The sequence below is a fragment of the Esox lucius genome, chromosome 3, assembly GCF_011004845.1.
Source record: "Esox lucius isolate fEsoLuc1 chromosome 3, fEsoLuc1.pri, whole genome shotgun sequence".
Classification (NCBI taxonomy): domain Eukaryota; kingdom Metazoa; phylum Chordata; class Actinopteri; order Esociformes; family Esocidae; genus Esox; species Esox lucius.
Window position 1 is genome coordinate 19,566,097 of NC_047571.1, and position 19,080 is coordinate 19,585,176.

The following is a 19,080-nucleotide window of genomic DNA, read 5'->3' on the forward strand; positions in this document are numbered from 1 at the left end:
GTTGTGATTGTGAATGTTAAGATTATGAATGCTAAGATTGTGAATGTTAAGTTTATGAATGTTAAGATTGTGAATTTTGTGATTGTGAATGCTAAGATTGTAAATGTTTTTACTGTGAATGTTATGATTGTGAATGTTAAGATTGTGAATGTTAAGATTGTGAATGTTGTGATTGTGAATGTTGTGATTGTGAATGCTAAGATTGTGAATGGTATAATTTTTGAATGCTAAGATTGTGAATGGTTGTTAATGTGAAGGTTCTGCTTGATATGTGACTACTATATAGGTTGTATAGTGGTATTGTCTGTCATCAGTATGGCTGCCAGACACCTGTCAATTCCAATGTCACTGGAGCGTTGAAGGGATTGGCTGATTGATTAGAGTTAGAGAGGGTGAGGGACGCTAAGACAGCCCCATGATTGACACAGAAGCAGGAAAAGAAAAAGGAGCAGAGGAAGGGACGGCATACTAAAACCATCCTGAGTCGGAGAAAGACAGAGAGACAGTGATATACAGGCAGAGACAGGCGGTGAGTGGGTGAGGTGGGAGAAGAAAAGACCACAAGGAGGACGAGGAGGAAATGGACCATTTATTTCATAGGGAAATAATTTGTTTAGACATGTACAGTAAAATAAGGAAAAGGGGCTAGAGAGAAAGGGAAAAATAATGAAGGAGGAATCTTTTGGGAATAATTATACTTCAGTCATGCCCCATTGCATGTACTGACAAGGTCGGTCTTCACAACTGCATGCCTCAAATGTCACACCAGAACTCTACACTGCCCAAGACAAGACAGCAGATTCAGTAGTTAAACAATAACACCATACAACTTTCAAAATAAATTTAAATACTCCCACATCAAAAAGTACTAAATATGTCTAGAATCAGTGCAGCAGCGTACTGTATGATACACATCAGTGCTTTGAACAAAACACATTGAACACCATCAACACAGAGTTAAACAACCTCTATGTGATTTTGTTTTTGCGATGCACCAGTACATTTGGAAATTTGATTGAGGGTTAGTGGATCTGTCTTGCTTTATATTCTGTGAGTTATCCTACATACCTTGCTGTGTTTCTCCCCTTTTAATTAATAATCTGGAATGATTAAAGTTTTAACTTAATTATCTTTATCTTTTCTCCCAGGGTCTCCAATCCACTTTGGGAAACAGAATGAGATGTTCTACAAGAGGTAAAAAGTAAACGGAGGATTTGTGGAGAGCTAGAGGAAGATATTCTACGCAGGAAGAAGAAAAAGTGGAACAGTGACAGGCACCTGCCCTCTATCTCAGTGTGAAGGGCAGGTTATGGAGGAGTAAGACGGAGGATACAAGGAAAGAGAAAAAGAGGAGAGAATGAAGACAACCGGTAAACAAGTACTTCCTCACAGCAAGTGTCATTCAAATTAGGACATATCACCACAATAAAGTATGATTACCAGGAATCTGCTCCTATTGGTCTCCCTGTGTCTGTGGGAGGGGTTTATGGGAGGTACAGCCATTAAGAATGTCAGGAGAAGAGGAGTGGGTGGGACTCACATGCTTAAGCTAGAAGAGAACAGAGTAGCTGACCAATGGGATTCAAGTTTTGATTCAAACTCAATGCCCATGGTGACTCATAGAAATGTAATTGGTCATGACCAGGAGGGTGATATTGTCTATCACCCTAAAATTCCCCAGAATAATGCAGCCATGCCATCTCATAAGGAGAGGCAGTCTTTTAAACCTAATCCCATTCCGGATTTGAAAGAAGACCCTGTTAAAAAAGGAGAATCAACTCTGTCTGTGTCCCCCAATAACAGGGAAGTGGTCCAGGAGAAAGAGCTTAGCAAAATCAAAAACAATACCAAGTATCCTGGGAGTCCCACCAAAACAGGGAGGATGGAGAAAGTATTCTTAGTCCATCAAAGGCCAGACCTGCACTCCAATACAACCAGATTCAAATCCCTTCCTAGGTCCAGAGTTAGATCAGATCTGAACGTCCACACCACAGGAGTCCCAGGAAACAGGCACACTATGGATTCAACCAGAAAATTTAACCTGACCAGCAGCTACGGTGTCCTGAAATTGCTGTCAAAAGAGAACCTGGTGAGGATTGTGAATTCACAGATGCGGAGTGTTCCAAATAATTTTCAGAGCAAGAGCAGCCGGAGCAGAAAGAGAGATTTGATTGATGTGGATCGCAGCCAGATGGAAGCCCTGAAATTACAGCAAGATATGACTGTCACTCAAAACCACTTCGCATTGGATAATCAAACTGCACTGCCGCATATAAGGCCTGTAACAAATCCTAATCTCAGTCCAGAACAGGCTTTTCACACTTTGACTGAAGTCAATCCAGATTCTGATGTGGGGAAAGACAACACAGAGACAAGAGGTTCAGAAAGTACAGACACCTGGAGGAACAAACACATCTCTCATCCTCTCTCAACGCCTGTGAACGAGGTCAGCCACAACCCGGAGAGGGACGTGACCATCAGTCTCTCTGACCCTCCATCCACGACCTTGAATCTTCCTTCCAACGTCCCTTCACAGACAGACGCTGGGCCTCCCTCGGTCTTCACCCTGCAGTCCCAGGGAGAGGACAACAGAGGTGGGGCAGAGGATTCCCATAAGGACGATCTACTTCACACAGTTGCACCAAGACTGACGATCCTCAGTCCAAATGGAACTCAGGACACTACCGACGGTGCCAAAGAGACAATTGACAGTAGCCACGTCCTCAAACTTCGCCCAGACCCCCGCTGGGGGGTTGTCCAGGACAAAGGTTCTAGTGGGGTGATGACAGTTGAGTCTCAACCTGGAAATGGGGCGGGCTTAGTGTTCCAAGAGGCAGATTCAGATGAGGAGGAGGAAGAGGGGCACGGACCGGTGGAGGGGGAGGGGATCAGGTCCCGAAGCAGGAGAAGTTGGATCTGGAACCAGTTCTTTGTAATTGAAGAATACAGCGGGCCTGAGCCTGTGCTCATCGGACGGGTAAGAGGAAACGTTATCTTATATATATATAGCATTTTATGTGTGTCTCATTCTGAACCAATAGTCTCCAACTTTAACTGTCAGCCCTAGCTGTGATACGAAAGATTATGATCAGTTGAATCGGGTGTGTTAGTGTGGAGCTAGAAGAAAGGTCTGCAAACCCTACGGTAAAGCTCTCTAAGACCAAAGCCTAACCCTAAACTTCGGGTCTGATATGTCCTTACTCTATCCTAACATTAATACTCCTGATCTACACCAGTGCTATTGTTTTCTGTCACTGTCCTTAGGAGCTGCAGGGGTTTGTTTTTCTCTACCGCACTTCAATTGAAATTGATTTACATCACACCAATCTACTGGGGTGCATTCCAATCCTCATGAAGCTTTAGATTAATCAATAGGGTACTGAGGCCCAACAAAACCCCTTAAACCATAAGGCCCCTGGGACCAGTCATGAGTAGCACCAATCTACACACACCAATAGGAATTGACATCTTCAAGAGAATTAATAGGCTTAGTTTTTCATTACATCATTAATCCCAAACACTGTAGTCAAAATGTTCTCTCATTTTCAGATCAGGACCTGTCAGTGTCCACTCCCTTATGGCTGGCAGTCCGGCAGATCTGGTAGAAGGATATTTCAGTCAGGTTGATTTACAATTTACGAGCTACATTTATTGCCTCAAAAACACAACCAGAGCCTGACTCTCAACCCCCTTTGTTCTGGCGATCAGCAATCATGTAGCTTACGCTTTAAGGGTGAGCCGAGTATTCGGACAAAACGAGTATTGCTACAGATATGCGGAATTTACCAGGTAAAGAAGTGTCTGTGTAGTTATGTGAGCTGTACCAATGTTTATATTCTATTATTACTAATCACAGACATTTTCCAAACAATGGATTATACGTAGATAATATTACAAGTGTGTCAAGTAAATGCTGATTGGACAAATGTTTTGGTGTAGTCTAGGTGTTAGAAGATACATTTTTAGCTTCTCTTGAAAGTGAAACAGTCGAGGTGAGCTAAAAGGAGCAGGTAGCCATGCATTAATTATTTACTGTTTTATGATATCCAATTGCGGTTCCAACCTTGTCTCATTGCAGCAACTCCCAACATGGTTGGGAGAGTTGAAGATCAGGACATGTGTCCCCCTTAGCTTATTTTCACACTGCTAAATCGTTATAGTCAAGGAAATCCCTGGCGATGACTCCTCCCCCAACCCTGGATTTCACTGAGCCAATATGCTCTACCCCCTGGGACTCACAGCCACTCATCAGTAAAAAGAACCACCACGGTTTAAAACCTGGTTCTAATGGACGCCTCAGCACTGTGTTGCAACTGCTCCGGAGCCCAGCATCCACCATTTTGTCATTGGCTGATCCCTCTTGGTGACCCTGTTGGAGTCATTGACAACCAGGTCATCTGGAGGGATCTGCCAATAGCGAGGACAAAATTGCATTGGCACCACCCTAATGGGGACTGTGCATGGATCATTTTCTCCAGCAATGTCTACGGAATTGTAGGTGGATAATGTATAAGTTGGTGTGGCCAGTTGCAGAGGAAATGAATAGTAATGATCTAGTGTGAGTGCTTTGGGCTGTCAGACAGTGCTGAGGGAAAAGAGAGGGGGGAAAAGCCCAGCTCAGTGGGAAGTGTCTCACTGTCCGCAGATCCTATTTTACAAACGCTTTGCCTAAATTGCTTAACGGTTTATATCCAGCTGTACAGACAGCCAGTCAGGGGCTCTCTCCAACTGAGACAGGAGTCTGTAAGTAGCCTACTGACTATTAGGGAACCCTTAATTTGGGCACTTCAGTCAGGGTTTCTGGTACATGATGTATGATGGATGACAAATTGCCCAAATTGATAGAGAATGGGCAAAGACAAGATGCACGGACTAAATGTCCAGTGGTACAGATGGTCAACATTGTTAGTCATTAGTGCCAATATGCTCTGGTGAGCAGGTTTTTACGCCCTCAGATCGTACTGAGCTCTGTGAGGGAATACAGCCAGACCACACTCACTCGCCATTTAATACCACTTGTGTGTGTACCTTGTTTTTGACATCATATTTTCCGATTGTCTAGCAAGTCCACTGAGTGGTCGGAAAGGTGGAATGTGCCCTGTGACTGCTCTAACAGGAAATTGAAATTGTGTCCAGGCATTTTGTCTTGAATACAGTGTTGTTTTGTGTTGACTCTGTAGTGTTCTATTTAAACGCATTACAAATTGGATTCATTAATGGCACACTAACAAAAATTTAACTATGCCAAGCCTCACAGTTCCTCAGTGACAAAAAAGAAACTACGCCAAGCCTCACAGTTCCTCTCCCTAAATTCCCTTTTTCCTCTGTGTCTCACTCACTCAATTACTTTCCAACCGCTCCCTCTACACACGAGTGCTGATTGCGCACACTGCTCCCATTGGGGCTACAGAAATAAATGCCTATAAAAACGTATCTAACTGATGGGATACACAAGCAACATTCTTTTCCAAATGCCGACAGTTTTATCACAAATTCAAAATGGACTGGTTGATTGAAGATGGGAAATATGTGTTCCAACCACAAGCTCCAGTTTAGGATTAATTGTGTCCTGTCTAGCCTATTTTCTGCTTAAGGCTATAGCTTACTTTGCAAATTGCTAGAGCCATTTAGAATTGGTTAGCCTATAACCCCTCTAAACATAGACAGATTCCATATGGAAAATATGCAAAGACATTAATTTGATAAAGACGAAGTGTGTATTTTCAACTGAATCATTTAACTTATAGGCCGCACCAAACGTATGTGGCCATAACGCCCTGATTAAAAATCCAAGTATTCATGCTGTTGTGGCTGACGTGCCCCAATAATGATGGTCGGTTTTATTCCTGGCCAACCAGTTTCATTTCCGTAGCTGCTAATTTGCTATGTCGTTTATTATGTGTTAAGTTTTATAGTTTGACCGAATTACCTGTTGGGCAATGAGAGAACGTAACTCCTTCAACAGCTGTTAAATGCGTGGAGAGAAATGTGTTCTGATGTGCCAAATCAGTGCTCAACACTTCAGTGAAATATAAAACTGTTGATGGATTATTAGTTACCATTTAGGAAATTACAGTATTTTATAGTATACCTAGCTATTCATATACTATAGCAGCAAGGCACCACCATAAAATTGTGTTTTAATGACCACCGTCTTCAGGTGGGCCTAGTTCTCCAGCTCTGTTCTTGGAGAACTACCATCCTGTAAATTTCCCCAACAACCCTTACCTATCACACTTGATTATAATAATTAGATTGTTGCTTAAATGAATGCTTAAATATGCATTCTTGGATTATTGGCCACTGTTTGTAAAAGTGGCACATTTACAACCACGCCTAGTAATCGTTGTGTTGCCTTGTCCAGTGATTAGACACAATGGGTCGTGCCTAGAACAGCTCTTAGTTGTTGTATATTGGCCATATACCACACACCCTGGTGCCGTATTACTTACATATACCGCTGCCATCAGCCAATCAGCATTCAGGACTCAAAGCAGACAGTTTGTCAGTATATATTTACCATATGCAGTGCCCTCCAGATTTATGAACAAAAAATGTAATTGTTGTTTATCAGCTATATCTTATTACTAATTGGGTAAAAAAAATGTTTTATTTATATACATATACAGCTCTGGAAAAAATGAAGAGACCACTGCACCTTTTTCTTTCCTTTCCAAAAAAGTTGAAAAAGAAGGTTCTGAGTGAGGATTAGAAGGGTTCAAATTAAGAGACCACTGCAAATTGAACACTTCTGTTCCTCACTCAAAACCTTCTTTTCGACTTTTTTGGAAAGGAAAGAAAAAGGTACAGTGGTCTCTTAATTTTTTCTGGAGATGTATATATCTTTAAGAAAGAATATTCTACTCAAAAACATCTGTGCCACAATTATTTACCTAGAAAACATATGAACAAAATCAAATTGATATATATTCAGACTGAGCATGAACAATTCTGTGAGGAAGAATGGGCATATTTTGCGCAGTTTAGGTGTACAAAGTTAGCAGACACATGTTCAAAGAAACTTATGGCTGTAATTCAAGCAAAAGGTGTTTCCACCAGGTCTTTTCTCAGGGGGGTGTAAAAAAATTGCTTTTTTTCATTTCTGGCTCTAAGGCAACAAAAGGTGAACATTTTGAAAGACGCTGGTGACTTTCTATACCCACTACACATACTTACCGAATGACTTGAACCTATTATTGCAGCAAAAGGTAACTTTGCCAAATGTCTGGGGTTGATCAGTATAGCAAGCAACATATTTCTTAGAATTATATCAGTGACAGATCTTGTTTGGACAAGTAAAAGTTTACCTGTACTTAGTCAATATGCAAATGCCTTTGACTTTGTTGTGTGTGGTTTGTGTGTGTGTTTTCCTTTGAGTATATCAGAGCTGTAAATATACATAATGCTCTTATACAACATAATGCTCTTATTAATGTGTAATCTTCATGCTCTGGCCAAGTACAGGCTACAGGCTCAGCTGCAACACACTGGAGATCAATGAGGACATGATGCTTTGCTTGTCCTTATTAGAGAGATGATTCCTATATGGTTGGGTAATAAACAGAATTCTGAGAGTGAATATATAGCAGTAGTCTCTAAATGGACTTTCAGTGATTTTGGGAGACGCAATGCAGTTCAAGTCTTATGTATCAGACATAGAGATATTCAAATTCTCACATTGGTTTTTAAATCTTTGTGAGGACCGACATTTTTTGAAATGTAACTGTACTTGATGTACGTGATGACCGAAGATAGATGAAAGACTACACACAAACACACATTGTTCTTTCTATTCTGTGTTGGGACAGAAACCTAACCCTAACCTAGAAATCCATGTTCCCTATTCCCTCACCCTAAACATAACCTTAATCTAAACTTAACTTCTATAACCTAACTCATATAACATAATAGAACGGTTTCGCATACACAGATTAAGCCTAGTCTATGACCGAGAAAACAAGCTCTATGGAGTTTTCTATTGAACTAGATTTATTTAGTCCTAGACTAGGCTTAATCTATGTCTGTGAATGCGGTCCAACATGTCTCAACTTAATCTGGCCCTGAAGTTTAGCCCTAACTGGTAATGACTGAACCTCAAAGTGTAAAAAATCCTGTCCCTTTAAATGGTCTTATGACATCACAGCATAACAACATGTTGATTAATTATTTAATAAATTAATATCCTATCACTTGTTGCTGTGAAAACATCTTATTTGGGAAATGCTTTTGTCTCTCCGAATGAGACGAATACCCCAAAGTATGTAAAATGTATGTTCCTAATCATGGATACTTTGGATGAGGGATTGGCTAACCATCGCTCACTGGTATGTTTAACCGCTAATCTTCAACAGCAATAATAAAGAACACAAACTCAAGGAACTATCCATGTTACCATTTCTCTAACAGAGGTACAATCTCCATAGCTTCATCTAGGCACACCCATTCATTTGTATACCTCACTAAAAGTAACCCAAATTCTAACACATTGCCAAATTGTACATTCTTCCCTAAACTTAACCCAGAAAATAGTCCAGATATGTACACATACATTGGCATGGACGACACTCACACAATATGAGTTGATATATGCACCATAATTCTTCCACTAAACATGAAATACTCTGGCATATGGTGGGCCTGTTAGGCAACTTCCTCACATGGGTTTGACTCGGCCACTGCTCTTTCAGAAAAACTGTCTCCTCTATCTTTCTGCTCAGTCTGTGTCAATAAAGCCTGAATAAAAAACAACATGAATTTGTTTTCAAACCCGTTTCCAAAAAAGTTGGGACGCTGCTTAAAATGCATATAAAAAAAGAATGCAATTAGGTGCAAATCATTTATCCCTATATTGAATTGAAAATAGTACAAAATCAACATGTTGAAACTGAGAAATGTTATTGTTTTTGGAAAACATTTTGAATTTGATGCAAGCAAAACATGTCAAAAAAGTCTGAATGGTTGCATTTGTTGCTCCAAAACCTATATATATATATTGTTCAGCATTTATGGTGCCTTCACAGAAGAGCAAGTCTCCCATGCAATGTGCACTAATGCACCCCCATACCATCACCAATGCTGTCTTTTGCACTATGCGCTGAAAACAAGCCAGATGGTCCCTCTCCACTTTTGGCCAGAGGATGCGTCATCCACGATTCCCCAAAAATATCTAACATTTTGATTTCTCAGACTGCAGGACAGTTTTCCACTTTGCCTCAGTCCATCTAAAATGAGCTCGGACCCAGAGAAGGTGCTGGCATTTCTGGATGTTGTTTATGTATGGTTTCTTCTTTGCATGGTAGAGTTTAACTTGCATTTGTGGATGCAGCGATGTAATGTGTTCACAGACAATGGTTTTTGGAAGTGTTCCTGAGCCCATGCAGTGATTTCCACTACAGAAGGAAATCACTGTGTCTGTTTTTAATGCATTGCTGCCTGAGGGACGAAAGATCACAGCCATCCAATATTGGTTTTCCCGGCGTACAGAGATTTCTCCAGATTCTCAGAATCTTTTAATGATAATATTGTGTACCATAGATGATGAGATCCACAAACTAAATTTTATTCCTGAATCATTACACAATTTCCACGGGCAGGCTTTCACAGAGTGGTGAACCCCTCCCCACCTTCCGTTCTGACAGACCCATCCTCTCTGGAATGACACCCAATCAGTTTACAGACCTGTTGATAATAGACCAATTTAGTAGCCTGATATTCGACCCGCTTTAGTTTTTTAGCATTACACAACGGTTCCAGTCATTTGGTGCCTCTGTCCCAGCTTTTTTGAAATGTGTTGCCGGCATCAAATTCAAAGTGAGCATGTATTTTCCAAGAAACAATAACATTTGTCAGTTTCAACATTTTATATGTTATATTGGTACTCTTTTCTATTGAATATCGGGCTTTAATGGTTTGCACATCATTGCATTGTGTGTCTCTTTACATTTCACACAGCATCCCCACTCTTTTTGGAAACTGGTTTGTAGAACATGCTTAATACTGCAGTTCCTGGTTGACAGACAACCTGTACACAGCAAAGCGCTACATGTCTGCACTGTCCTGGTGGAACCACCGTTAGCCCTGCTATAATTAGGATTTTAATTGACATTGTCATTATATGTTCTTGGATGGGGCTTTCCGATTCCAACAGTGCCAGTGTGAAACAGAATACTGAATACAGGGAGAAGTATAACAAATGATGCCTCAGAAGTGCTCAAACGAACTCTTTCCCTGCTCTCTTTGCATGAGCTTCGCTTGGTTGAAAGGGCATCTTTAAGTTGTTCTTCTGAGTGCCTTGAGTATATTCTATGTGTACTGTCCCCTGTATGACTCTCAGTGCCTCTAGTTGGCTGGAGCGTGTCATTGGTAAACCAGGTGTGCAATCACAGATGGTCTGGCTAGAGTTCACCAGCATTCATAAGATCCCCCGCAGCCTAAAATAACCTCCTTAGATCACAGTTGCTCTACATGCACACTCGCATTGAACTTGCATGATAGTTCTTTGGTTCTCATGTTGTAAGACGTCAGCAACAGAGAGCGAATAAAAATTACAGAATCATGAGTAGACATTGACAGGTCTCCTGTGCTGCACTAACGATGCAAACAACACATCTGCCTAATAAGAAACAGCTGTGAAGCCAACTGTCAAAATACTTTTTAATTTCGTACCAAAACATTGGTGTACTATGTACGAAACATGTTGCCAGTTCTAAATGGTTGATCTGATGTAGATGATAATACCTTGAAAGTCAAGTTGACAGAACGACACTTTAACAACATAATATGTATTGTTTTCAATCCAAAGTGCTGGAAAATAGAGCTAAAAACTGTCCAAACACTTTAATTTCACTGTAGAGTGAATTTGGAAAGTATTCAGAGCCCTTCACTTTTTCCACATTTTGTTACGTTACATCTCCATTAAAAAAGGGATAAAATAGTTTTTTCCCTGTTGAATCTACACACAATATGTCATAATGACCAAGCAAAAACTGAATATTTGGCTAAATTATGTTAAATTATCTATAAATTGATTGGAGTCCACCTAAGGTCAATTCAGTTGATGGGATGTGATTTGGAAAGGCATAATTGATTTGGAAATGTCCTACAATTGACAGTGCATGTTACAGCAAAGAGTCTAAATACTTATTTAAATGTGATATTTCTGTTTTATCATTTGTTTTAATACATTTGCAAACCGTTCCATAAAACAATTTTTGCTTTGTCATTATGGGGTATTGTGTGTAGATTGATAATATATTATATTTTTTAAATCTATTTTAAAATATTGTTGTAATGCAACATAATGTGAAATGATATCGATGGGGTCTGAATACTTTCCCAAATGTGCTGTATCTGCTGTATACCTTTAAGTGTTTTTTTGGGTAGTAGTGTTTGTTTTCTTGACTGAGTAGTAATGTTTGTTGTATTGGAGTACTGGGTAGTAATGTTTGTTGTGTTGGAGTACTGGGTAGTAATGTTTGTTGTGTTGGATTACTGGGTAGTAATGTTGGTTGTGTTGACTGGGTAATAGTGTTTGTTGTGTTGACTGGGTAGTAGTGTTTGTTATGTTGTAGTACTGGGTAGTAGTATTTGTTGTGTTGACCGAGTAGTAGTGTTTGTTGTGTTTGAGTACTCGGTAGATGTATTTGTTGTGTTGACTGGGTCGTAGTATTTGTTGTGTTGACTGGGTAGTAGTGTTTGTTGTGTTGGAGGACTACTGGGTAGTGGTATTTGTTGAGTTGACTGGGTAGTAGTATTTGTTGTGTTGACTGGGTAGTAGTATTTGTTGTGTTGACTGGGTAGTAGTATTTGTTGTGTTGACTGGGTAGTAGTATTTGTTGTGTTGACTGGGTAGTAGTATTTGTTGTGTTGACTGGGTAGTAGTGTTTGTTGTGTTGACTGGGTAGTAGTATTTGTTGTGTTGACTTGGTAGTAGTGTTTGTTGAGTTGACTGGGTAGTAGTGTTTGTTGTGTTGACTTGGTAGTAGTGTTTGTTGTGTTGACTTGGTAGTAGTATGTGTTGTGTTGACTTGGTAGTAGTGTTTGTTGTGTTGACTTGGTAGTAGTGTTTGTTGTGTTGACTTGGTAGTAGTATGTGTTGTGTTGACTGGGTAGTAGTGTTTGTTGTGTTGACTGGGTAGTAGTATTTGTTGTGTTGACTTGGTAGTAGTGTTTGTTGAGTTGACTGGGTAGTAGTGTTTGTTGTGTTGACTTGGTAGTAGTATGTGTTGTGTTGACTGGGTAGTAGTGTTTGTTGTGTTGACTGGGTAGTAGTGTTTGTTGTGTTGACTGGGTAGTAGTGTTTGTTGTGTTGGCAGGCTAGAGGACTTTGTTATGTTGGCAGGGTTAGTGGGCGGCTGTCAGGGGGGTTTTGCAAGGCTGTATGCTTCTCTGGACCTTGATGTGGCACAGCTCCTGTTCCTGGGCTCCTTGGCCGCAAACAGAGGAGTATCTCCTCCTTGTCCCTTAAATGCAGACCGACATGTTGGTTTAACTCAGCAACCACCATGTACACAAATACACTCACAAACAGAGAAACATGTACACACACACCCTCCACATCACACGTACACAAATGTTCACACACAACAAGGTCACAAAAATCTCCTTGAAAAATGTATGAAATAACAATTACACATCAGTGTGTAATATACACATGTGCAAGGGATGAATCATAAGGCAAAGAGTGAGAAGACAGGAGATAAGGGGAGGGACTCACAGATACAGCACACACCTGCTGTCAAGAAGCTCATCAATCACTATCCCAGAAGGTCTCATTCCATACTGCCTTGTGTTTTTTTAACGTTTCCTCTCTCACTGGGAAAGTCATTTAGCCTCCGGGCTGAAGCACAGCAGGGGCCAGAGAGAAATTTGAGGCAGAGCAGTAAGATGGAGCGACGGGAGGAGGGAGCAATAGGCGAGAAACACAGAGAGGAGGGAGGGATGGAGGGAAGACAGACTTGAGGCCAGGACATTTAGGGATGAAGAGAGGGGATGTGAGGGATAGAAAGAACGAGGGAACACCAGGTAAAGTGATTCAGGAGAGGATATGCAGACGGGGAACGTCAGGGAGAACGTACTGTTTGTAAAGGTTAATGGCTTACAAATAACAGAGCGGAAGAGCATGAGTGGGTAGAATCGAAGGGTAATGTGAGGGAGCATTCATCATCTAGATTTGACCTCACACTACATCAAGCCTACTTAGCAAGACAGACATAACTGACACTATAGAGGAATGGGGAGGCAGCGAGGGTTCATGTAACTTGTGTTCATCGTAAATATTGTTAATTAAAATATTTTACTTGCTTTGGCAGTGGAAACCCTTTTTTTCCCCAATGCCAATGAAACCCTGTTGAATTGAACTGACACCAGAGAGGAGATCAAGTCAGATAAGTAGGCATATGCAAGGAGGGAGCGAGACATTTACTGGCAGTAGTGGAGGAAAAGTATGAACAGGGAAGAGGTAGGACGCATGGAGAGAAGAAAGCAAGGAGGACGGGGAGGGAGACTGGAGCAAAAGAGAGAGTATGGTTAAATACCATTTTATTACCAACCCCCGTGGAGAGAAAATTCAAACGTGTTCCCGTGCTGAGTGGGAGCTGAAAGAGAGAGAGACAGAGAGGGGGGAGTGCGTGAGAGAGGGAAGGATGGAGGATAAAACTAGAGAGTCTATTAAAGGTGAAATTCAAAGCGAACACAAGCCTGCTTTTCTCTTTATTTCTTCTGCTTTCCTTTCTCTTTTTATAGCCTGGGCTTAATCTCAGAATAATGTCGAGCAATTCTGCAAAGTGAGTGTATGAATGAAATGCATTACCATAGCTAAGTCGCCAATGTGGAGAAAGGACTTCTTTTTTTTTTCACCCAGAGAAATTCATTATGATATTGTCCTGGCGTTCCACCAATTTACCCCATTATAACCTGCTGATTATATACAAACCAGTGACTGTACCTTTACCTCATAACGTCCTTTACACATGTAAAGGAATATCATGGGCAATAGGATCCATTTATTTCTCAGGTGAGCCGTTTAGTCGGGTCAAACCCACACAGAAATTAATTGTGCTATTATGGAGCTTAAGCATATGCAGGTTAAACTCAGTGATTTTATCAAGTCAAACACTCCGCATGGGAAAAGTCGTGATTATATGAAGTGAAAGGCCTGGCTGGGGTGAACTCCTGATTATGCAGAGCCCAGTGTGAGTGTAGCTCATGACCTTGAGATAATATGAGACTGCATGGCCGTCCGCTCCACTTCCCACAGTGCCCCTGAAGGAGGCCAGTGAGTCAGGGAGGTGAGGGGGAGAGGATGGGGCTCTGTGCCCCTTCGTACACACCCCAAGCATAAGTACAAGCAGACACACACACACACACACACACGTACGCACACACGTTTGCGAATGCGTTTTTAAAGCCCACAAATCAAGTTTAGAATTAAAAAGCGACTTGAAATATTTTGAAGGTCCCTGTACGTGAGTCTCCACGCCGCAAGGCTGCCCGTGACTGATGACACCAGGAAGAACCTCTTTAGCTGCTTCAGCCTTGACTTATGTAGGCCACACACTGTCTCTGAGAATATCGGTGATGCAAGTTTGCGCTGATAACCGAGACGTTCAGGCGTGACACGAGAGGGCTGGTAGTAAAGCAGCAGCTTGCTCCGTGTAGCGGTCAAATGAGCAGCCTAGAATAATTACCCCCCCCCCCCACACACACACACAACAACAGCAGGTGTATTCAGTACACTACAGAGAACACATTATCATCAACATTGACCCGACTACCTCATATACTAGAATGTTGTTGTTTCTTTTTCAGCCGATGTTAGCAGACTTCATCCACCTGTAAGTTGACTTAGCACCAGTTTAACCCCTGCTCACCCACTCCCTCCCCATAAGCACAAACCTATCCGAGCCAAACCAACCGCAGCTCCACGACCTACAGCAACCACTTGGACCAACGCCCTGAGGAAACCAAACAAGCCGTGAATCGATGGCAGCCCGACTCAAGGCAGATCATGAATATGGTTCCACCGGGGATTCTACGCACAATGTTTGTGGATGTGTGCTGTTAGTAGGACTGACGTCCCTGGCCATCCGGTCAGGTCAGATGAAGTCTAGACATTGTACGCACCGTTCCCCGGCAACACACTCCAGTTAATTTGACTCACATAGAACACCACATCAGTCCTGGCTTGCAGGGTACCAGTCTGTAACCTGACTTTTACAGGAAAGGTGAGAATATCCCAGGCAAGGCCAGTATTCTGATATTCCTACTGCAGACCCAGGCCAGTCGGTACGTTCCTACTGCAGACCGAGGCCAGTCGGTACGTTCCTACTGCAGACCCAGGCCAGTCGGTACGTTCCTACTGCAGACCCAGGCCAGTCGGTACATTCCTACTGCAGACCCATGCCAGTCAGTGCGTTCCTACTGCAGACCCAGGCCAGTCGGTACGTTCCTACTGCAGACCCAGGCCAGTCGGTACGTTCCTACTGCAGACCCAGGCCAGTCGGTACGTTCCTACTGCAGACCGAGGCCAGTCGGTACGTTCCTACTGCAGACCCAGGCCAGTCGGTACGTTCCTACTGCAGACCCAGGCCAGTCGGTACGTTCCTACTGCTGACCCAGGCCAGTCGGTATGTTCCTACTGCAGACCCAGGCCAGTCGGTACGTTCCTACTGCAGACCCAGGCCAGTCGGTACATTCCTACTGCAGACCAAGGCCGGTGCTGAGGCGCCCTCTGTCTGATACTGAGAAGAAATGTCCTTGAAGGAAGAATGAGATGCTCTGTAACGGGTGACAGACGCCTCCACGCCAACACAGAGGTCTTACACAGCTGCTTTTGGCATTCACTGCCTTATACTGGGTATAAAGAAAAACACAAAAATGTAGCCAATGCACTGAATACCTACCCATCGACCATACTGAGGGAATGATCAGGGAAACATTCAAACTACGCTTGGGGATCATTTTTTCATTTCTCCGCTGTCTCTGAAATCCCACTAGGAAAGAGCAGTCCTCTTGGCAGTGTCACACCGTGGCATATATGTGGGCGATTTGCCCTTTAAATGTACAGACGTGAATTACAGTAGGCCTCCGGTGGCCTCACGCTAAAAATATGATGTGAAGTACATCATCAGAGTGGGCATTATGGGATAAAAAACAAACAATCTGCAGTAAGCGCCACACGGTACCCTCTCATAGATCAGCTGATTATGATAATCAAAAGCAGTATTTGCATACTCCAGGGCTAATATCAGCAGTTTTGTTGTGAATAATGTATCACACAGGGAATAGTAATAGTCTATATTAAAGAGGCTTGTGGTGATAAGGCCTGATTATAATTCTGCTGAATATTAAAGGTTGGCGAGATTGAGGGATCGGTAGGGGTGACACGTGCCTTTACAACCACTGAGATGACTGAATTAAACCACAAGTGACTGGGACAAACTGTCCACATCACCACCACAATATGGAGAGGCTCCCACACAGGCTAAACACAGGCCCTTGTATCCATCTGGCTTCTGGATCAATACTAAGTACATGACTGACCCATACCTGCTGTTCTGTTGACACTTAGCGAGAAAGAATAGAAACAAAACAGATCTATACTCAGATCAAACAGTCATGGAAGCCAAGTGGGACGACGGGTGAGGGACGTCTGCCTGGTATTTTTATGGAAACCCAATCTATGATGCGATTGTATATGACCTTAGAGGAAAAGTTATTCCTCAGTCCACTACTGCAGATTCTTCACTACTTAAGTAATGCAATACTTCAATGCAGGTTTGATGGAATTGAAACCTCAGACACTTCAAACCCTGTCGACGAAACCAAAGGAAACCAAAAATCAGGTGTGCCTTGTGAAGTTTTAAGCCCCTCCGGTGGTAGAGGGGAGGGGCCGGGGAGGAGAGGGGAGGGGGCCGGGGAGGAGAGGGGAGGGGGCCGGGGAGGAGAGGGGAGGGGGCCGTGGAGGAGGGTTGGTGCTGACAAGCGGAGCAGAGCCCTTCCCCTGTGGGCCAGCTGGGTATCGGGAGTATCCAGCTGGGATAAAGCATCTGATGATGATCAGGCTCTGTCTCACAGCATCTCATCTTATAGTGCTGACTTTAATGATGTGTCACTGGGTAGATTAAACCCCTTTTCTCTAAGCCCCTGTCATGCATCCAGAGCCCTGGCTCATTCTCAACTGTTTCCTCAGCCTGCAGGTGCCTGCAGGACGGGTTGAGGGGGAGGTTCTGGTCACAGACATGTCTCCGAAGTCTCAGGTCTGAGCCCTGCCAGCTGGAGGGTGAGCCGGGGTGAAGACCTAGCCAAGCCCTCTATCATTAGACAACTTTAAGATAAGTTCGCTGGCAAGCGCTACATACTGCAACTGGAGCACTGTTTCCTGTCTGGCAGTTGTCCATGCTTCCACTGGGAAGTGTCCTGCTGGGAAAGAAAGACACACTGAGAGGCTGTCTAGAACATGAGTACACATTACAGTATTTACCCACAAGGCCATAGTTTATGATGTTGGCTCGGAAGTGTAGCTCTCACTGGCCCCGTCCCAAACCGACACAGTGAAGTTGTCCCTGTACACTTGTTGACTCGAAGACGTGAAAGGAGTGGGTTCATACGAACTGTATGGAAGCAGCCCCGGATCTCCAGACACGTTAAAGCCACGGCGCGTGTTGATCACGTGACCCTGGCTTTTTGAAGTCATGATCTAGTATCATGATGTACGCAGCTGGGGTTGACCACTCTCCTCAGGGTATTTGGAGATCTAGCATATCCTCCCTCGTGCTGTCTCCAAAGCCTTTATTATGTTTCCCTAGTGTGATGGGGATTGAACCTCACAACACAGGCGTCCCTTGTGGAACCAGGCCTTTAGTCCCTCATGCCACTGGAGGCTATTTTGCTCTGTTACTTCAGTCAACACCAATTTTCAAAGTGTTCTTTAACCACGCTTTTTCCTTCTACTCCAGAATATGCGCTGAGAGAACATATTCATTAGCCTAATGCGCAGATGCAAAATGTATTTTCTTACTTCTTCATGTTTTCAAGATTTATTGTGCAGCGGAAATGTGAAATTGAGTATACGGCTATAAGTTATTTAAGTGATTTAGAGGTTGACACAGAGTGCTTTTTCTGTGGTTCATGATTTATGGTTATTGCAAAAATGTGAAATTGAGTATATGAGTATAAGCATATTACCTTATGATAATATAAGTAATTTAAGTGATTTAGGGGGTCTGAGAACCAAAGCTTGCATACACAGCAGCAGGCCCCTCAGATACAGGAGCAATGCAGAACAAACTGTATGGCTGAACTCTTTAAGTTCATTCACTCTAGCTGGCTGCAGAGGGGGAGGGGGGAGACTTGGGGGAGAGGGGAGACTGGGGGAGAGGGGAGACTGGGGGAGAAAGGAGACTGGGGCGAGAGGGGAGACTGGGGGGGAGAGGAGACTGGGGGGAGAGGGGAGACTGGAAGAGAGGAGACTGGGGGGACAGGGGAGTTATTTGACTAATGTGGTCAGGGGCTGAATGGTTTTATTGTTCAGTGGATTTGAGGGTGTATCTGACTGTTATGGGTTCTTACAGTTTATGTGAAAAGGTCTTAGCCCTTGTAATAGCATTGTTGGTTGCTTAGCATAATTAATCTATTATGTTATTGGTCAAATGAAAGGTATGCAAGTTTAAGTGAGCCCATATAAAATGAGCTAATGGTTAATGATATGAAGACAATGGTCCTGATCTTATCCAATATACTGTGTTGATCAGTGGAAGACAGGGGTGAGTGTCTAACGGAGACTGTCTAGAGGAGATACACTGCTTTGCGACACACTGCGTGTGTAGATCAGCGACGACCAGGTTAAAGGGCATATCTTGAGAGGACAGTTCTCCTCAGGCTTGGTGATCGGCTGGCTTTTCATCATCACAGACACCGTTCACTGTGGTAATGATGGCAAGAGCTTCATTAAGGGCCTCGTTAAGTCCCCTCGTTAAGCCACATCGTTAAAGCCCAGGCATTAACGACCATTCGCTAAGAACCCTGAGTGTGGAACCTTCTCCTACGGTGCTCTTGACCAGCTGACTGTGCAGGCCAATT

The 19,080-nt window shown here is 42.9% G+C and overlaps 1 protein-coding gene across 3 annotated transcripts in view; it reads left to right on the forward strand.

Moving 5' to 3' along the window:
* LOC105021421 overlaps positions 1–19,080 on the forward strand; it is a 113,670-nt gene that overhangs the window by 41,866 nt on the left and 52,724 nt on the right. For all 3 annotated transcript variants that reach the window (XM_013139555.4, XM_020041440.3, XM_020041433.3), the window contains exon 2: positions 1,149–2,977. In XM_013139555.4, the coding sequence (XP_012995009.3) occupies positions 1,433–2,977 (1,545 nt within the window). In that variant the 5' untranslated portion in view covers positions 1,149–1,432. The remainder of the gene's footprint in view (positions 1–1,148; positions 2,978–19,080) is intronic.